This window comes from Mchenga conophoros, linkage group LG1 (genome assembly GCF_057382185.1).
Source record: "Mchenga conophoros isolate Kocher_MC1m ecotype Shallow Benthic linkage group LG1, M_conophoros_male_GT1.1, whole genome shotgun sequence".
Lineage (NCBI taxonomy): Eukaryota > Metazoa > Chordata > Actinopteri > Cichliformes > Cichlidae > Mchenga > Mchenga conophoros.
Genome location: NC_140526.1, coordinates 41,519,780 through 41,540,764, shown reverse-complemented (window position 1 = coordinate 41,540,764; position 20,985 = coordinate 41,519,780). Strand labels below are relative to the sequence as shown.

At 43.5% G+C, this 20,985-nt stretch overlaps 2 protein-coding genes across 2 annotated transcripts in view; both read right to left on the bottom strand.

Annotated features, from left to right (window-relative positions):
• Positions 1-283: 283 nt before the first annotated feature.
• Positions 284-20,985, bottom strand: part of adamts17 (ADAM metallopeptidase with thrombospondin type 1 motif, 17) — a 98,289-nt gene continuing 77,587 nt past the window's right edge. The window contains exons 18-23 of the mRNA XM_085278698.1: positions 14,428-14,587; positions 12,332-12,467; positions 9,860-10,064; positions 9,309-9,461; positions 6,597-6,774; positions 284-3,705 (exon numbers count right to left, since the gene is read on the bottom strand). Of these exons, the coding sequence (XP_085134824.1) occupies positions 3,554-3,705; positions 6,597-6,774; positions 9,309-9,461; positions 9,860-10,064; positions 12,332-12,467; positions 14,428-14,587 (984 nt within the window). The 3' untranslated portion in view covers positions 284-3,553. The remainder of the gene's footprint in view (positions 3,706-6,596; positions 6,775-9,308; positions 9,462-9,859; positions 10,065-12,331; positions 12,468-14,427; positions 14,588-20,985) is intronic.
• On the bottom strand, positions 15,460-19,551 carry LOC146583875 (uncharacterized). The gene is made up of 2 exons (XM_085278708.1): positions 18,401-19,551; positions 15,460-15,558 (listed from the first exon to the last, which is right to left on the bottom strand). Exon 1 carries the CDS (start codon positions 19,416-19,418, stop codon positions 18,591-18,593), a length of 828 nt encoding a protein of 275 aa, XP_085134834.1. The 5' UTR covers positions 19,419-19,551; the 3' UTR covers positions 15,460-15,558; positions 18,401-18,590.

The following is a 20,985-nucleotide window of genomic DNA, read 5'->3' as shown; positions in this document are numbered from 1 at the left end:
CAGATGCTCCAGTTTGTACCTTTTAAGATGTCAGTAAGCATAAAATCATCTATTTATTTAAGCTTTTTGCTATTTATGGAGGACAACATGACTGCGGTATGACACAAATGTGGGTGTGTCCTCATCTCCCAGAGGAGTCCAAATTGTCATCAAACAGACCAACAGACAGAAAAAAACATTTGAAAATAAACAACCAAACTATGAGCTGTGATTTAATTACTTAATTACTACTTGATTTAATTACTTTATGATCTCTGTGAAAATTTCTTCCACATCATTTACTGTATATTTCACAGCACTGTAGGTGCAGTGAATGCTTAAACTGTACTGACTGGAATATACCTGACATTCAGTGACATTTAGTATACTTTGTTGGGATTTGGCTGGGTTTTGATGAATTCATCATCCAACTTTTGAGTATTACTTTTCAAACTGAAGAAATAAAGACAAGCATCATGTAAAAACATAAAATAAAACCACACATTGTCTTTGATCATCATTTATGAATCTATGCACTCACATATTAAAATAAATTAACTTAAATCAGTAGTGCCATCTCCGGTCTTGGCAGAGGGCAGTGATATAAAGAATAGGAGAACTGACAGCTATTCTTAAAAAAATAAAAATAAAAAATCCATTTACCTATTTTGAAAAAACGATTTTGGAAATCGGAAAATGGTTTTTGAAACGAGGTTTTCATTGAGAGTTTAATTCTTTTTTGTGAAATTAATTAATTAATGGATCAATAATTCATCCTTGTGTACAGGAGGTAAACAACACAGACTCAAACACAGGCTGAGATAACACAACTAAGATCACTGAGAACTAAAGAAACCCAAAAACATGAACAACAATAATTAAAGAATTACAAAGACTGAAACACAAATACTGGATCGCAGTTTCAGTACCGTGAGAGTAACAGTGTGTTTTAAACAAGACTTAAAAACAGCCTGGCACTTTTCTGTCACCAAGTGGGTCACAAATCTGGGACACTGTTAACATAAAAATCACACAGCTGCTCAGAGTGATGTCAGGATGCAGGATGGTTGTTTCTCTTTTCTGCTCTCAAATCGTGTACACGTGATGGTGTACCTGTATCTTAAACATTTCTCCCTATATACTCATTGTGTTGACCGACAGCGGTGTCAAGAAGTGTTTGAACCTTTCCTGATTTCCTATTTTTTATATGTTTATCACACATAAATTGATGATCAGCAAAAAATGTAATTGTTAGACACAAGTCAACACAAAATGCAGTTTCTACCACCAGCATATCTCACTGTTTATAAGTGAATTCTAAATTTACGTGGCGAATTCTAAAATATGAAAAAATGTCAAATTTCAAGATTTACATTTAGTCTTAAAAAAAGACCACTTTCTAGGCTTTTCCAGAATTTTCAGCTGCACGTCACAACCTTTTAATCAAGTTTCAGGCAAAAATGTTCATAAATATAAGAGATACTTAAATCACAGCATAAAATATTTTTAATACTTACATACAGTATTCTTCATAGAAAGTATAATTTTCATTTTATTAAATTAACCATCTATGACACGTCTTTATGCATGAATATACAAACAAATGCATGCATACACAAATACCCAGCTCTCAATCAGCACGGTGAAAAACACTTACTATTGAAATTTTATTAATCAAACATGGTGTATGTGCAACTAACAAAGAACAGTACAAGAATAATAAAGAATATTTATACCATAAGAAAAAAAGTATTGTCAAAACAATGGTATCAATCCACCAACAAATAAAAGCAGACAGCCATTAATTGTAAGGATCATACACGGACATAATCTGAATTCCACAAATGTGAAACAAGTTATAAGATAGCACCATTCAACCAACTGTAAAACACGTTTATCATATGATGATATACACACCAACACGCATGTGTTCTCCCTGACTGTATAAGGGAAATGAACTGGCATTCATACAGCACCTTCTAGTCTTACAGCTAAAAGCATTAAAGACCCCATAAAATTCATCAAGTATTACATTTTTTGGCCATTTGAGAAAAAATATTATATCTGGCTATTTTATCTGGATAGTAATCACACTAGTAACTGATGTTCTTTTGAGCACCTCATACTGAGGAAAATAAGTGCTTATAACTTTTGATTGGCAGTTTTAAAAGAGGAAGAAGCAGCACCAGTGAGGTTTGAACAGGCTGAACAGAATTGTCAGCTGTGTCTACAACAAATACTGGTTCTGACTTGTGTTTAGCTGTATATGCAACTATACAGGTTAACTAGCTTCAGGTCTTGGTGCATCTAATCAGATACTGCTAGCGAAACAGTTATATTCTTGCTCCTGATCACTACAGGCAGTTTAAATGATTGAACTGTAAAATCTTACTATCAAACTAAAAAAGATTAGCTGACCTAATTCCTTTGCACAACTTTATAAAAACAAAAACTACCAGGATCAAAATTGACAGCAACTGCTATCACAACTAGAGATCAATGAGGTACATGAACGCTACGGCAAGGGGAAGCCAGGACTTTAGGTCAGGACGAGATATTGTGATCCCCACCCTCTGAGATGGATACCAAGCCCCCCCCAAAAAACTGATGCGTTCAAGGTGTTCAGTATGGCAGCTGGAAAACTGGACCCTTTTGGTCGATTACCAAGAATACGTGAAGTACGCTCCCAAGGTGTGACCATCACCGAAACCAACCAGCTCTGAATATCTCAGGCGGCAGTAACTTGAGAAAGAAGAAGAGCAAGTAGAGGAACCATTTTGGAAGGCACAGAGGCACTAATCATGTTTGCACAGGAACAAGCAAGATTGATAGAGGCTGGGATCTACCACACCAGGCAAGACCTCAGGTGCAGGCTGTGCAAAGAGGTCCCAAGATGCTAGCAGACAGGGCATGGCTGGCATAGTATACAGGGATATCTGTGCCAAATATAGCCTAAAGTCCCAAGGTCAAAATGGAATACCCCCCTTAGGGTGGTGGAGAATGACTGAGTGCAAACCAAACACTACCAGAGCCCCAGAATTTGTTTTCATCGTTATCTGCTACATGAGCTTTCCACACCCGAGTAAGATCAGTGTGTCTTCTATTATAAGCTGGAGTGATTCAGTAGAGTTCTACAGTATTTTACAATGGCTCCTGATCATAGGCACATATTACAGTAATTTATTAATACTTACATAATGTTACTTAAACATTAAAAAAGTGACCAATGATTTGAAATTTGCTATATAACAGAAACAATACAAAAGAAGGAGAGGGGAAAGTTCATGCTTACTCTGAATCACATGTTATTTAGTGGACCTGCCAGGTTATTATATAACACACATTTGTCAGTTGCTGTGTACAATAAAGTTTGTTCTTTGTTTTTGTCTACAGCAAGTAAAATATCAGATATTTTCTAATGTGCATTAAAATTACAAGCTAAATATTCTTGTTTCCAGTATACATTTATGTATACTTACCTTTTTTGTTTTAAATTAAAAAAAACCCAAAGAATTTCTGTAGATTATTTATCAGTATTATATAACATTTAAAAGGGAGTATGTGCTTTTGGTTATTAGCGCTTGTGCAGTATTTTGTTAGCATAAAAGACCCGACAGGTTTCACAGCATCGTTGGTACCACCTCATGTCCTGACAAAGGTCTTTATCCCGGATCACATGACAGTACACTGTCCACCTGTCCCCCAAGCACTTGTAGGTCAGAGCAGCTGTTGGGGTGGAAGAGAAGAAAGCAGCAATTCAGTATATTTAGCAGATGTGAGAGTCTTGTTAAATGTTAATAAAAGTGTACTTCATTAGCAATGCCTTCCCAGCAATCAATCGTATCTTTTTACCAGTGTGACAAATTGAGTGGGATCATTCCATTTTTGTTCTAACAATGTCCTCCTAAGCATTTCTTTTAATTCCCCATTATACTACTTTTTCTTGTAATTAAATTATATTGCCAAAAATGTTAACCCACCTAAATAATTGATGTTCTAATCACTTCCACATAACCACAAGCGTGTAAAGTTAAGCAGCTAGGCATGTAAAATGCTTCTACAAACAGGAGTTCATTGAATTCCAGCATGGTGCTGTGATGCGATGTCACCTGTGCATCCCACCGCAGGTGGCATCCCATCACAGCACCATGCTACTAAATATTCCACAGTTAGTGGCAAAGCAGAAGTGACTGTGAATGATAGCAACTCAGCCATGAAGCGGTAGGCCAGCATCCAAGGTCAGTGGATACTGAGGCACATAATGTGCAGGGGTAGCCAATTTTCTGCAAAGTTGCTACAGACCCCTAAACTTCATGGGGTCTTCAGATTAGCTCAATAACAGTTTGGGTTTCTATGGTCGAGCCTTACACCACCAAGTGTAGAGCAGTAGAGGCGTGTTCTCTGGAGTGTTGAATCACGCTTCTCCATTTCAGGTTACCAGCTTTGTTGGAACAGTTTGGGAATGCCTCCGTCCTGCTCCAACATGACTGTGCACCAGTGCAAAAAGCAAGGTCTATAGAAACATTCGCAGAGCCAGTTTGGTGTGGAAGAACTTAACTGAGTCCTGACATCAACCAGACAGAACACTTTTAGGAACTAGAGCATATACTGAGAGCCATGCCTTCTGTTTGATCTGAAAAATGAGCTTCTGAAAGAATAGTTTAAAAATTCCCATAAGCATACTCCTATACCTTGTGGAAAGCCTTCACAGAGGAGTTGAAGCTATTATAGCTGCATAGGGTGGGTCAACATCGTGTTAAATAAAGAATGGACTGTCACTCAAGTACATATGCATGTAGAGATGGAATTGAGAACCGGTTCCCAGTTGTCCAACTCCTTGGAACTGCTATCAATCTTATTTACCGGTTCAATTTGCATATGCACTACAATCAGCTGATTTCAATTCTCACTGGCTCAGGCTACAGTATGGATGGGGACATAACTTTCATTTTTATTGCACAAATGGATAAGAGCATGGTAGGTGGAAATTGCATCCAGGACAGAAACAACTCCATTATGCTGCAAACACACATTTGGCTCGTTGCAAGCATCTGGACAGGCAGCATGCTAATGCTAAGTTAGCCAGCTAGCATGCTAACGCTTAGCTAGCCAAGAACCCAGAGTGACGCTAGAGCCGAGTGTTTGCTGACACTAGCCCAACAGCCAGACGCTGAACTTCACCAGGTAACACAAATAAAAGAGCAGACTCTTTATGCTTAGAACTTTCCTTTTTGCTAAAGCAAATAATTAGGGCTGGATCAGGTAACTCTGAATCCTCCCTTAGTTATGCTGCAACAGGTGTAGGCTGCGGGGGGATTCCCATGAGTATTTCTTCGTCAGTCACCTTTCTCACTCAAAATGCGTTAATACAGTGGTTCCCAAACCTTTTTTGCTAGGCCCCCCTTTGTTTTACAAGAAAAATGTTCGCGCCCCCCACCACCTGGGAACATATTTGGCGATGCTTCATCTCCTGCTTTGCTTTTGTGTGGGAGCCCCGTCAAAAAACCTGTCAATTATGGTGACAGTGTCCTCATTTTTTTTTCTTTTCATACCGCGCCCCCCCTGCAATGGCTCTGCGGGCCCCACACTTTGGGAACCTCTGCATTGAATCGTACTTATTATTAATCTCTGTCTCTCTTCCACAGCATTACTTTTGTCCTGTCTTCCTTCTCTCACCTCAACCAGTCATGGCAGATAGCCCCGCCCCTCCCTGAGCCTGGTTCTGCCGGAGGTTTCTTCCTGTTAAAAGGGAGTTTTTCCTTCCCACTGTCGCCAAAGTGCTTGCTCATAGGGGGTCATATGATTGTTGGGTTTTTCTCTGTGTGTATTATTGTACGGTCTACCTTAGTGCCCTGAGGTTGTTGTGATTTAGTGCTGTATGAATGAATTGAATTGAACTGAACCACACAGGGGGTGGGTAGAATGGGGCTGTCATGGTGGGAGAATGAATACACACACTGGAATATATTTTGGGGTTTTTTGTGAGGACCTTCACTGAGATTCCTCTTACCCCTAGGTTTCACTAAGAACAAACAAATACTCTAACATAAACAACCCTAGCATAAATCTCATTCTAAATGTTATCTTAACACCAGGCTTTAATCGTCATACATGAGTAAAACCTGGTGAGAGCCAGTCATAAAGTTCTTTTTGCATCTTGCATTTTTAGCATCTCTACAATAACTGATGTTTTGTTCAAATCAATTTTATTTAAACAGCACCAAATCACAACATCAGTCCCTGAAGGCAAGGATGGTATTATAACCAGTTATTATAAATAAATAAATGTTGCAGTGAACACAAACACAAATTTCTGTTTATTTTTCCAAAAGCTATCATAATTAATCTATGAAACACATTTACATGCAAGTTTAATTCTGACTTTTCTGTATATTTATTAATCAAGCAAATTACTCAACAGACCTTAATCATTTGTAAATTGAGCTTGTGCCTCGGAGAAAGTGTTCCAGTTCTTTAAATTACAAAGCAGCTGTTTTCTTAGTGTTCTACAACTTGAGGAAGCTTTAGCTGTTCAGTAGGTATAGGTGAATCTGTACTGTGTGCAAGATTTCTTTATCCTTTAAAAATGCAAACTGCAATTGCGATCAGTGTCTCACCTAGCCTAGGGGAGGTGATGGTATTCGCATTAATTTTCTCATCACAGTTCCCACTGTGACAGGATCGATATGTTGGTGGTCTTAGTATCACAGAGCAGTTGTTACCATGTCGACCGGTCACCTTGTGCATACACTGAACCACCCGTGACTGCAGTCCCTTTCCACAGGATGATGAGCACTGAAACAGCAAATGAAAAGTGCCAGTTTGCAGAGGTTTTACTAAACTTGGTTGATTTTTAAATGGAACAGTAAAATTATCATTTTACAGGTGAGAACTCTTAAGAGCAAGGAAATACTACAGTAGGAATTAATTTATTCATCTTTTAACAGCATTGTTTTAAACAGAGGTAGATTATTTCAAACACTTATTCCCGAAGCTATAACACAGGGTGAATAGTCTACACACATTCTACCATGGGAGAGATTCATTTGGCAATGATTTATGTACTTCACTGCAGAAGTATATCTGTTGTTGTCATTTTCATATATACACATATTAACCTTGAGCATGATGACGAGGAATGAGGAATAATTTCCTTAGGGATTAATAAAGTATTCTGATTCTGATTAAAAATGTAAAGTGCATTAAAATTATAAATGAAAATCAGGATAGAGTCAAGAATCAAGATTTAGCCAACTTCAACGTTATACAATAATAAGAATATTAAGATTAAGAACCGGTTCACAGCAGTTGTAAGTCTGCTTGCCTATGGATCCTACTTATAGGTTCCACTTGTGCTAAAATCAGCTGATTTCAGTTTGTGAGCCAGAAGTGAAAACTAGTGGTGCAGTCTACAGCGTGGATATAGACATCACTTTACAAAAGGATGAGAGTACAATGGTAAATTGCAAACTGTCCCCAGAACAGAAACAACCACATTATACTGCTATAACTTTAGCTCTTTACTCCAAAAGTTGATTCTGTTCATCTGATATATATATATATATATATATATATATATATATATATATATATATTAGGGGTGCAACGATACACAAAATTCACGGTTCGGTTCGGTACTTTGGTGTCACGGTTCGATATTTTTTCGATACAAAAAAATGTTCATGCCTTTTTAATTTGTCATTTATTAAAATTATAAATATATATTTTAACTCAAAAGTACAGTTTTTAAATTTAACCCTAACCCTTGTGCGTGTTTTTTATTTTGACAGCGAATATGCACCTGCGGACCACTTATGTGCAGCCCTGGTTATTTAGCTCGTCATATTGCAGCCACAGAAATTCTTTTGTCCATGAAACCATGAAGCTGCACTTTCTTTTTGCCTTATAGTCTGATTTGTCATAACTTCTCCGTTTTGTGGTAAGCTTTTCTTTGGCTGTCACTTCTTCACCCTGACCTGTCTTATTTGGCTCAGCAGAACTAAAATATATATCCTGCTGCTTTTACACACTCACTCACATAAGCTCAGCGATTCTCTGCGCGATCAACCTCTCACATGTTTAAGCTGCGGGAGATTTCACTTGTCATGTTTGCATAGTAAGCTAACGATTAATAAGACGATGTCAGAGGAATTGTTGCACAAATTATCATCACTCACAGATCAGTGCTGTCGCTCTCTATACACAGTTCGCACGATTGCAAAGTGAAAGCAAAAAAACAAGCGCAAATTCAAACGCGATTTCAATATGTCACATATTGACAGTGGCTCACCGATGCCAATGACATAATTACCCAGCTACATTTCTGAAAGAATGCAAAAGCATTGACATAGATTTTTCCTACAATAGCCCGACGGGCAGGGCAGAGATAGATTTTGGTAGCCCGACTGAAAAAAATCGCTAGCCCCGGGACGTTGGGCTAGCGATATTGCGAGCCCTGTATCTGATTGAGGAATCACTCATCTTTGGAAAAGAGAGTTTATTACAGAGAAATGGCTCTTTCCAAAATAAAAGCTATACTATCCGCTTCTTCTGGGCTATATTCTCAGCAGCATAAGGAGAATCGTGTGCTAACAGCTGTCTAAATGACTCGGCTAAAGTTAGTAGCATGCTTGTTGTTTTTGTCTTTGCACTAGGATGATGTCGGAGTAAATGTGCAGTCATATTCGTTGTGTTCCCACTAGTGCTTTCAGGTTAATCTCGTTGAAATGACCTTAACGCCACAACACGGCAAATCTCCGTTAACGAGCTACCGCCGATCGCTCCGTGCATGGGGCTAGACGGCCAACACGTTAACGAGCTAACTGCGCTAACACACTAGTTCACACCCATGTAATTGAGCATTGCATGGCACATCCAACATACTGTTTTACTTTAGTCCATGACGCGCTTACCTTCAGGGTCATACGTCACATGAAAACCAAAATAATTCCAAACGCCAGATCTGAATGAGGGTGGGGGAGGTCCATGTTGTAAGGGGAGCTTAACTTCTGTCTCGCTAGCTTGCCCTGCGCTCTTCCTTCTGACGATGCTGTCTGTGTTGAGCGCTCAGTGAATCTGCGTTCGACTACTCCGCCTAGGCTGCACTGTCGACCCTAGGCGGAGTAGTCGAACGCAGATTCACTGAGCGCTCAACACAGACAGCATCGTCAGAAGGAAAGTTGATAAAATAAATTACAAATGTTGTATTGTTCGATACATATGCGTACCGAACCGAAAGCACTGTATCGAACGGTTCAATATCGATACGAATATCGTTGCACCCCTAATATATATATATATATATATATATGAATTTGCTTTTGTCATACCTTGGACCAGTCTCCGGTTTTCCATTCGTAACATTTGGAGAAGTCCTCACAATATTCTTCTTGAGTTGGCTGGGATAATGGATCACACAGACCCTGAGGGTTTGTACACAACACTGTACGTCTGCGGACACCTTGACCACAATTTGATGAACACTGGAGAAAAGAATAAGAAAGAAATGTCTTGATGCAGTCTCAATCATCCAGGTAAGTAAATCTCCAAAAGTTGATTCTGTTAGATTAAAATCCAAGGGTTTTTTGATCCTACGCTACTTAAAGGAGCTGACATGAACATTTGCATTCTTGACACTGCAGCAAAATTACATCTGAAGGAATCTGGCAGATGCTTACAGAAAAAGGGCGCATCATACACCAAATGACGTGACTTCCAAATATTCTGGGTGAGGAATTTGATTCAGTTTTCAAATCAGTACACCTCTTACAGGATGCCCTTAATCTTACAGATTAAATACATCCGGTATACTCTTAAGGGCTCTTCTTACAGTTTCATGTTTTCTTAAAATTAAAGTACAGAAAGTGTGCATGTGCCATACCTTGGACCATTCTGAAGCCTCCCACGCTGTGAGGCAAAGGCGGCCCTCGCAGCCCTGTAAAACAGGAGGTTTTCCTCCTTGGCAGTACAGGTCCCTGGTGTGGATGACTGAACCATTCTGTAGGTGGTAAAGACACAACACCTCCCTCTGCTGATGACCTTTACCGCAAGTGACAGAGCAAGGCCCCCACTCACCTGTCATCCACCTGTGAAAAATATCAGTTGTTTACATTTTGAGTTCAATCATACCAATGAATGGTAGAACAAACAAGGATGTAACTTCTGTGATGTTATCCACTGGTTAGAGCAGTGTTTCCCAACCTTTTGGAGCCACAGCACATATTTCACATTATAAAAGTCACAGGGCACAGCATCAAACAAAGATGTCACAGAAAGCATATTGATCATTTTTCCCTGTGCACCAGGCGTAGCGGATTTGGTTCGGTTTGTCCCCAGTATACCTTTTTTGCTTTCTTCTGACCACTGCTCATACTAGGGTCTTCATCTGAGTCAGTTTTCTCCAGGACTCAGGTCAGACTGAACACTTTTTCTTTTCAAATACAGTGGAACCCCAACTTACGAAATGAATTTGTTCCAGAGGGTCTTTCGTAAGTCACAATTTTCGTAAGTCGAAGCACCTTTTTCCGTCGCCTTTTGAGTGAGGCGATGCTGGCTGAAGACGAAGTTCTTGGTGGAGGAGGAGGTGGCAGAGGTTGAAGAAAGCATACGTATACATGCATACATACGTACGTGTACATGTACATAACATTATTGAATTTAATTTATTTATTTTTTTATTTTCTATTTTATCTATTTCATTACGCGGGCATATTGCCGTTCAGTGCCTTCGTAACTTGAATTTTTCGTTAAATGGGGTCTTCGTAAGCCGGGGTTCCGCTGTATTTATCTATTGCTATTTATCTATCTACTGCGTCGTCTTACGGCGTGACTCATTTAATTAGAACAGGTAGTTGTACTGCCCTCTAGTGGAAGAGAATGTAAGTGTTTTGCCCATCACGCTGATTGCTTACAGTAGTAATCAGGTGGAACCAGATGATCTTCCATGGCACACCTGATCATGTTTCACGGCACACCTACGGGCTCTAATACTGGGTTATAGAATATCCATTGTGAAACCTTGAACTGATCATTTCTGTCATCACTCGGGTGAAGTTATTTTCCTAAATTACAAAACTACCAGCAGCATCTAGTGCTCTGAAAATGCAATTACAATGACACCTCGGTGGAGAAAAAAAGTAGATTGTGTTATCTCACCAGGATTGGGGCTATTGGGCCCCACCGTGAATAAGGGTCAGACTCAGGGTAGGGACTCCATTGTCCCCAGTTGGGTCACTTTCCTACTGTGGGATTTCCATGCGAATGTGGGAAATAGCCCCATGGTTAGTGAGGGCACACTGTGAAAGTCTGGAAGAGACCCTGGTCTGTGAGAATTCCCACTTCTAGCAAAGCTTCAACAGCATGCAAGTTGGGAGACTGGGGCCATTGAGTCTGAGTGGACCATGATCCATACCTGCACTGTCAGAGCTCTGTCCCCAAGCTCTATAGAGCTATAACGGTTAGTGATGGTGATGGAATCGAGAACCGACTTGCCAGCCTATATCTATCCTGCTTATCGGTTCGTGCACTCTCGCTACGATAAGCTGATTTCAGTTCGCGTGTCGGAGGAGTACAATAACTGCGCGGTTTCCAGCATGGATATGGACATTACTTTTTTTTATTGCACAAATAACAAACAAAAAAACAAAGTGGTAAAGTGGAGACTGCTTCAGGACAGAAACAACTGCATTATACTGTTAACAAAATTTCGGCTCTTCGTGAGCACCTGCACAGACAGCATGCTAATGCTAACCTAGCCAAGAACCCAGAGTGATGTTAAAACTGAGTAAATGCTGAGCCCTGCCCACTACTGTGATAAAGTGAGCCATCCATCTAAAGTCGAATCACCATGGTGATCGCTGTGAAGTCTCTTTGTCATCTTTGAAAACAAACAGGACACAAAAAGAAATTACTTCATCTTATTGTGCTTCATAGTGCAATGAATGCTCCTAAAACCCCCAAAACATTGACCTATTGATAACAAACTCTGTATAGCACTTTGGTCATCCTGTGTTGGTTTTTAAATCTGCTTATAAATAAATTGTTTGATTGACTGAACGAACTACAGTCTGAATATGGCCTAAAAATGATTGAGAAAATGAAGTATGACCCGAGATTTCGTGTGTTTACTGAGTTTTGTAGGGAAGTATACGTATTTTGTTATTTGTATCTTCTGTTATGTTATTATTACAACTACATCATCACTGCTGTAGCAAAATAATTTCTAAAAATGGGCTAAATAATGTATATGTATTATGTCATACTGTATCTATTCCAATGGCTATTTGTTTGTGTGTGTGTGTGTGTGTGTGTGTGTGTGTGTGTGTGTGTGTGTGTGTGTGTGTGTGTGTCTCACCGGTACTGGCAGGGGTGAGTGTTGCAGAGACGTACTTGCGGTTGCGGTCGGTTTTCAGGTTGACAGTAACTATTGTTGACAACCTCCATAGTTTTGTTGACTATCCTCATACATGAAACCACTGTCCTCCTCTCTCCTGTACAAAACACACACAGACACACATACAAACACACATATGTGTAAGTGCTATACCTTATCCCACCCGTTATAAAATACCAGAAAAGAGCAGGGAACAAGAATTTCTTTATCCCATTTCTGCTGAGGTACCCATAAAAATCAGCGTGGCTGAGAGAATTGAGTGAGGGACTTAAGGGGGAAAATGCAACACCTTTTTAATAACACCATATTAACTACTTTATATTATAAAGTAGTGTCTGAGTTTTAACTAGTTGGACTTAGTGCTTACTGCTTTTCTAGTCTATTGGAGCACTCATAGTGCTTTATGCAAGATGCCACATTCCCCCATTCACCTACAGTGATACTAGAATTTTACTCTACAGCAGGGTCGGCAACCTTTCTGATGGCGAGTGCCATCTAACATTTCCTCAGAGGTCAGTGTGCCATATGACTGCATTAGCAATAAATTTAATAACGCTCTATATTAACAGTTACACACTATATAGAACCACTTTATAGAATTATATTTGTTGGCAGATGTTGGCAGCTGTCAGCGAATAGTTATCAGCTATTTTGAAACAAAAAAAGACTTTTTATCCATAACAGCAAATGAACTGTACAACAGAAAATGCAAATGCTATTTATGGTCTCCTCACAACAATGATAAGAAAAATAAACTGAGCCAATATAGCATGTCTGAGGAAATTTTAGATGCACTCATCAACAGAAAGGTTGCCTACCCCTGGTCTAAGAGAAACGTCACTCATCCAAGTGACTTCTTCAGTGTCAGCTAACTGCAGGTTTCAATGCAGGAGAGAAGAAAGACAACTGCCATCACAGTGAAAACCCTTAGTGATCCCGTATGTGTCAGGAGTATGGGAACAGTTGAGTTCATTTTGTCTAAACACCGGGTCTCTGTGGCTTTCAAACCCCTAAACATGCTGCGCCAAAAATTGGTCCACCACAAGGATCGGGTCCCCCGACACAAACAGAGTAACATAGTGTACGCTGTTAAGTGCAGGAGGATTGCCAGGATTTAAACATCGGGGAAACCAAACAACCTCTGGCGAAGCGAATAGCACAACACAGAAGAGCCACCTCGTCAGGCCAGGACTCTGCAGTCTATTTACACCTACAGGCCAGTGGACACTCTTTCAATGATGAGGATGTAACATCCTGGACAGGGAGGAACGCTGGTTTGAGGGCGGAGTCAAGGAGGCCATTTATGGTAAAATGACCTTCTCTTTAGAGTAATTAAGTAACATATTGCATTGCTTTTAAGGAAAGTGTAATATCTGTACTACGTAAATTTTTGAGCAGTGACCCTAACACAGATCACAACAACATGGGGAAATACCTCCAACATGCACAAACCAAATAAGCCAGTAAGAACCAAATGAGAATCAAAGGAATCAAATCGAGAGGTGATTTCAATAATTGAATCGTTATTGCTAAATTCTTATCAATTTCCATCCCTACCTGCTCATCTGTTTCCTATTTCCAAATTCATCTCACAACATTTCTAACATTGGCTACAAGTTCCACTTATTTCTCTTCTGGCCTGCTTCTAATTAATGACCTGCCTTTTTGGATTCATCCCTCTGGTTATTTTTGTCTGCATCCCTGTTGACAAAACTCGAGCCAGTTTTTTATCCTTCCAATGTGTCCTGCCTAATTTGGGTCTATCAAGTCTACAGTACACACATATGTTGTCATGGTTGTGAAGGTTTACGCACTGTCTGGTTTTGTTTTATTTTGAATTAATTTGGAAATGTATTTGTTAATTGAATCGTGTTTTTGTTTTCCTTAGTTCCTGGTTATAGTTTTGTTTATATAGTTCTTTGAGCATTTTCCTGATTAGTTATATTCCCAGTTCCTGGTACTTTGGAGTTTAGCTTCATCCTTTTGTGTCAGTTCCCCTGTATTACTTCATTTTTGTTTGTTTCCACAAAGCAAACCAAATAAAGCAGAGAGCTTACCTCCTCCACAATGGACATTACAGTCTTGCCAGCTGCTATGTGTCCAGATGTAGAGATACTCTGGTTCCCTTTGTTCCTCACTGCTCCTGTTCTGACCTGTGTTTAAAGACACTGTGTACTCATAGTGGATCCCATAGCTCTGGTCATGAAACAGCAGTACCTGTTAATATGACATAGAAGGGTTGAAAGACAAGGGAAGTTGTACCTATAGCTTACCAAATTTCTCTACATTTGCTTTTCTAGCTGTAAAATATTGTTGATAAACCCAGTCAAGTGTATAGCTGTTCTTTAAACGTTTCTTTTCTGTTCTTTAAACTTTAATAATAAAGCGCGTCAGAGATTTATAGCTGCACCAGAAGGAAGGTGGCTATTTAAAAAGGTAAAACTCAAATGCCTAATCCATTTCAATAGAGACATAACTTATATCTTTAAAAAGACTGACAAAATCTGAGGGATGCAGATTGACCGGCTGATGGACTGAGATAGGACCACCATAGTCAAAAGAAGACTGCTGTTTCCGTTTGAATTGTTTAAATACAGTAACAACATGGCTGTGTTCTGGGTAGCTGCCCTTCTATAAAGTGGCTAAAATGGTATTTATAATTGTTTATTTGCCAAGTTGTCTGTTAGGGTTATAAAACTGGTCCAACCCTGGAGTTGGGTGCCTTTTTAATGCTTGAATGAATCACAGGTGAGCATTAAGTGGCTTAATAAAAAAAAAAGTCCTCTGATTCAGTGGTAGATACACTGAAATATATATATATATATATATATATATATATATATATATATACATATATTGTGGAGGTAAGCATCAACGACACAGCTCTCAGTTCTCACTCCTTCTTTATTCGTCTCCAACATCAACTGCGCATATCGCGCCACAAAACACAGGAACACACTTCCTCTACACTGGGTGTGAGTGGAGCCCTCTATTGGTCCACCACACATGCCCCCCCCCCGAACACCCAGCAGAACTAGTCCAGGACCCGGGGCTTAAGCAAACGGCCGGAGCGGCTGAACTGGGGGGGTGGGGAACTGACAGAGGGCAACCCAGCCCGGGAGCGAGGCTGGCACTGGCGGTCAGAAAAAGCTGAAGACGACTCGGACTCCGTTGATTTCGGGTCGCTCCTGGGGGAAAAAACAGAATCCATCAGCCCGGTGGCAGGTGGGCGGCCGCGGCGAGGGGCCTGGGCCGGGACCACCTGATCCTCTTGCATAACATGTGCAGGCTTAAGTCTGTCAACAGAGACAACTTCCTGCCGACCGCCAAAGTCCAAAACGAAATGTTTGTTGCCTGGTTTAAGAACCCTGTATGGCCCGTCATATGGTGGACGCAGCGGAGTCCTATGGGCATCGTGCCTGACGAAAACGAAACGAGCAGAGTCCATTGAACTCGGAACAAAGGTGTCAGGCAGGCAGTGGTGCACAGGACCAGGAACAGGAAATGAGTTTCTTGGGGGGCGAAAAGGCAACAAAGAGGTATCGAAACATGGGGGAGGGCTCTCAGGTAAGAATTCCCCGGGGACCCGGAGAGGCTGGCCGAGGACCAGTTCAGCCGGGGAAACCCCGAGGTCTTCTTTAACCGCGCTACGCAAACCCAGCAAAACCCACGGAAGACGTTCGACCCAGTCGCCACTTGTCAAGGAAGCACGGAGCGCGGCCTTAAGTGACCGGTGAAACCGTTCGCACATCCCATTAGCTTGCGGGTGGTATGCTGTGGTGCGGTGGACCTTGACTCCCAGGCCGTCAGCCATAGCAGACCAAAGCTCGGAAACAAACTGGGGGCCCCTGTCCGAGGTAATGTCAGCAGGGGGGCCGAAACGTGAAACCCACGTTGACAAAAATGCCCTGGCCACCGTCGCCGCTGTCGTGGACGCCAGGGGTACCGCCTCCGGCCACCTGGTTGTGCGGTCCACCACAGTCAAAAGGTGCGTGAAACCCTGTGACTGCGGCAAGGGACCAACCAGGTCCACATGAACGTGATCGAAACGCCTACCCGGGACACGGAAAGGCTCGAGGGGTGCCTGTGTGTGCCGGTGGATTTTCGAGCGTTGGCATGGGATACAAACCGCCGCCCATTCTTTCACCGTCTTGCGAAGGCCCGGCCAAACAAACCTGGCGCTGACCAGCTTGACCGAGGCCCGGACGCCGGGATGAGAGAGGGCATGCACCGAGTCAAAAACACGACGACGCCACGAAAGGGGAACCACCGGGCGGGGGCGGCCGGTGGAAACGTCGCAAAGAAGGCGCGGACCGCCGTCCCACACCGGGGTGTCCTCCAGCACGAGGCCCGTTTTTGTTGACTGAAGGGCAAGGACGTCCGGGTCAGCACGTTGCTCGGCGGCCATGGCAGCGTAGTCGATGCCGACATACACCGGAGAAACCAACACACGCGAGAGACAGTCAGCGACGTGATTGGACTTACCAGCCACATGCTGAATGTCTGTGGTAAACTCAGAAATGGCCGCCAACTGGCGCTGCTGGCGTGCGCTCCATGGGTCAGAGACCTTGGACATCGCAAACGTCAAAGGTTTGTGGTCAACGTACGCAGCAAAGTTGCGACCCTCGAGGAAAAAACGAAAATGCCGTGTTGCGAGGTGCAGGGCCAGCAACTCCCTGTCAAAAACACTGTACTTGCGTTCAGCATCCCGGAGCGTACGACTGAAAAAGGCGAGCGGTTGCCAGAGACCTGAAACCCGCTGTTCCAACACTCCGCCCACTGCCACGTCCGAGGCGTCGGTGGTCAACGCGATCTCCGCCGACGGAAGCGGGTGGGCCAGCAGGGCGGCGTCAGCCAGCGCAGACTTGGCTGCGGAAAACGCACGGACGCGTTCAGGCAGCCAGTCAACCGGATCTTTGGGCTGTTTTACCTTTTAAGGCAGCATAGAGTGGCTGTAGCAGGTGGGCAGCTCTGGGGAGAAAGCGGTTGTAAAAATTTATCATCCCCAAGAACTCCTGCAACGCTTTAACCGACGTGGGACGCGGGAAAGCCGAAACGGCCTGGACTCTGTCGGGCAACGGAACCACACCTTCAGCGGAAATGCGGTGCCCGAGGAAATCCAGAACAGGCAACCCAAACTGGCACTTGGAAGGGTTGATGATCAGGCCGTGCGCTTCCAAACGCTGGAAAACCTGGCGCAGATGGGACTCGTGCTGGCTCGCTGAGCAGCTGGCCACCAATATATCGTCCAGATAAACAAAAACGAACGGCAGCCCACGCAAAACGGAGTCCATCAGCCGCTGAAAGGTCTGGGCGGCACCTTTCAGGCCAAACGGCATGCGCAAAAACTCGAACAAGCCGAAGGGGGTAATGACAGCGGTTTTAGGAACGTCTTCGGGGCGCACGGGAACCTGGTGATACCCCCGCACCAAGTCAATTTTAGAAAAAATCGACGTTCCGGCGAGATTGGCAGAAAAATCCTGAATGTGGGGGATGGGGTAACGGTCATTCTCCGTGGCATTATTTAAACGGCGGAAATCTCCGCATGGCCGCCACCGACCGTCCGATTTGGGCACCATGTGAAGCGGAGAGGCCCATGCACTGTTCGAACGCTGTACAATGCCAAGGCGCTCCATGGCTGCAAACTCTTCCCGAGCGACGGACAGTTTCGCGGGGTCGAGGCGGCGCGCGCGCGCGAACACCGGGGGCCCGATCGTGGGAATATAATGCTCAACCCCATGCTTAGTTACCGTGCTAGAGAAATTAGGGACAGACAGCGATGGAAACTCTAAAAGCAAACGCTGAAAAGCATCCCCGGAGGTCACTACATTAGCCCGAATCAGGGGCTCGGCGGCCCGAGTAAAACAGGGTAGCGAAGAAAACGAGAGAGCATCGATTAAACGTCTGTTAGCGACATCGACAAGTAGTCCATGAGCACACAGGAAATCAGCACCCAAAATAGGTACAGAGCTAGCAGCAACAACAAAGTTCCACTGGAAATCCCGGCCATGAAAACAAACAGTCACCAACCTTTCCCCAAACGTTTTGATGGGAGAGCCGTTAGCTGCAATGAGCTGCGGCCCACAGTTCGCTGCTAGTCCGTCGGCAGCGGTAGGGGGAAGGAGGCTCTTCTGGGAGCCGGAGTCCACGAGAAAATGTCTCCCGGAGCGCGAGTCCTCTATGAAGAGCAGCCTTTCTGTATTGCCAGCGATCGCGGCTGCTACGGCGCGCTGGCGGGTCCGTTTCCCTGGGCCGTGAAAGCGCAAGGCGGCAGGCAGCGACGCGCTCTGTCGCCAAAACGCTGATGGTAGAAACAGATGCTCTTTCCGCGGTGCCGGCGTGTAGCAATCCCTGCCGTCAGCAAGGGGGCGGATGCTCCGGGGGAGGCAGGTGGAGGCGTGGAAGGTGCCGCCGGCGTGTCCGTAGCCAGGGCGTGAACGTCGAAAGTGCGGCTAGCCAGGAGAATGCGATCCGCTTCTTCAGCCAGGGAGCGATAATCCTTCGCAGGCAGAAGCGGAGAGTTCGCGAGGACAGCTCTCACGGCGGCCGGTAGTTGGCGAAGGAAGAGGTGCACGAAGAGGAAACCACCGTCATCCGGCCCGAGCAACGATAGCATGTTCTCCATGAGCTCGAGCGCGGTACCGCCACCCAAGCCTGACAGGTTGAGGAGCTTTTCGGCTCGTTCGGCGTCGGAGAGGGCATAGCGCCGAAGAAGCAGCTCTTTGAGGGCGGCGTATTTCCCTTGGGCGGGTGGGTCCCGGAGGAGCGCCATCGCGCGACGGGTGGCCAGCGGGTCGAGCGAGGCCACCACATGGTGATACTTCGTGTCGTCAGCCGAGATGCCGCGAAGGGCGAACTGAGCCTCCACGTGTACGAACCATGACGGGGGGTCATGGAGCCAAAAGTCCGGCAGTTTCAGCGCCACAGCGAACGTAGCTGCAACAGGAGGCGGAGGTCCGGCGGCCGCTGATGCATCCATAGCGGAGTGTGCGTTATCTACGGCCCGTTGCATGCTCGAGTCAGGGGTCACCAATGTGGAGGTAAGCATCAACGACACAGCTCTCAGTTCTCACTCCTTCTTTATTCGTCTCCAACATCAACTGCGCATATCGCGCCACAAAACACAGGAACACACTTCCTCTACACTGGGTGTGAGTGGAGCCCTCTAGTGGTCCACCACAATATAAGTAAAATATGTGAATTCAAGATATATGAAATTATGAAGCAAAGAATAAATGAATAAATAACTCTGAATATTCCTGAAAGTAGCCACCCTTTGCTTTGTTGACAGTGCTGCAAACCCTTGGCCTTCTCTCAGTAAGCGTCATGATGTAGTCACCTGAATTGGTTTTCCCTTCACAGGTGAGCCTGTCAGGGTTCATTTGTGGAAGTTCTTGCCTTCCTAATGCAGTTGGGAACAGAAGTCAGGTCGGTACACAGCTGACAGCCCTATTTGATAACTGTTAGAATTCATATTATGGCAAGAACCAATCAGCGAAGTAAAGAGAAACGACAGTCCATCATTACTTTAAGAATTAAAGGTCAGTTAGTCCAGAAAATTGGTAAAACTTAGAGGTTTTTTGTGTCCCCAAGTGCAGTTGCAAAAACTATCAAGCCCTACACTAAAACTGGTTCACATGAGCGCCGCCCCAGGAAATGAAGACCACGAGTCCCCTCTGCTCCTGAGGATAAATTCATTTGAATTACCAGCCTCAGAAATTACAACAGCACCTCAGATTAGAGCCCAGATAAATGCCACACAGTAGCAGACACATCTCTACATCAACTGTTCAGAGGATCCTGTGTGAATCAGGCCTTTAAGAAATGTTGACTAAGGAAAAGCAACAAGCAGAAGAAATTTCTTTGGGCCAAGAAACACAAGGAATGGACATTAGACCAGTGGAAATCTATGCTTTGGTCTGAGGTGAGGATGGTCTCTCTACATGCATGGTTCCCACCGTGAAGAGCGGAGGAGGAGGTGTGATGGTGCGGGGGTGCTTTGCTGGTTGGGGATTTATTCAAAACTGAAGGTACACTGAACCAGCATGGCTACCACAGTATCCTGCAGCAACATGCCATCATTGGTTCCGGTTTGCTTTTAATTGGACCATCATTTATTTTTCGCTGTGGACAATCACCCCAAACACACCTCCAGGCTGTTGAAGGGCTATTTGACCAAGAAGAAGAGTGATGTGAAGTGTTGCACCAGATGGCCCGGCCTCCACAGTCACCTAAGCTAAACCCGTTCAAGATGTTTTGGAATGAGATGGACCGCAGAGTGAAGGCGAAAGGACCAACAAGTGCACAGCATCTCTGGGAATTCCTTCAAAGCTGTTGGAAAACCATTTCAGGTGATGACCTCATGAAGCTCATTAAGAGAATGCCAAGAGTGTGCAAAGCAGTAATCAAAGCAAAGAGTGGCTATTTTAAAGAATCTAAAATCTAAAACATGTTTTGAGTTATTTCAGACATTTTTATTTATTACATAATTCTTCTATATGTATTCATTAACAGTTTTGATGCCTTCAGTGAGAATCTAAAATTAAGAAAAAACATTAAATCAGTATATGCGTCTACCTTTTCAACTACCAGTCAACTTTTTACTGGTAGTGTAT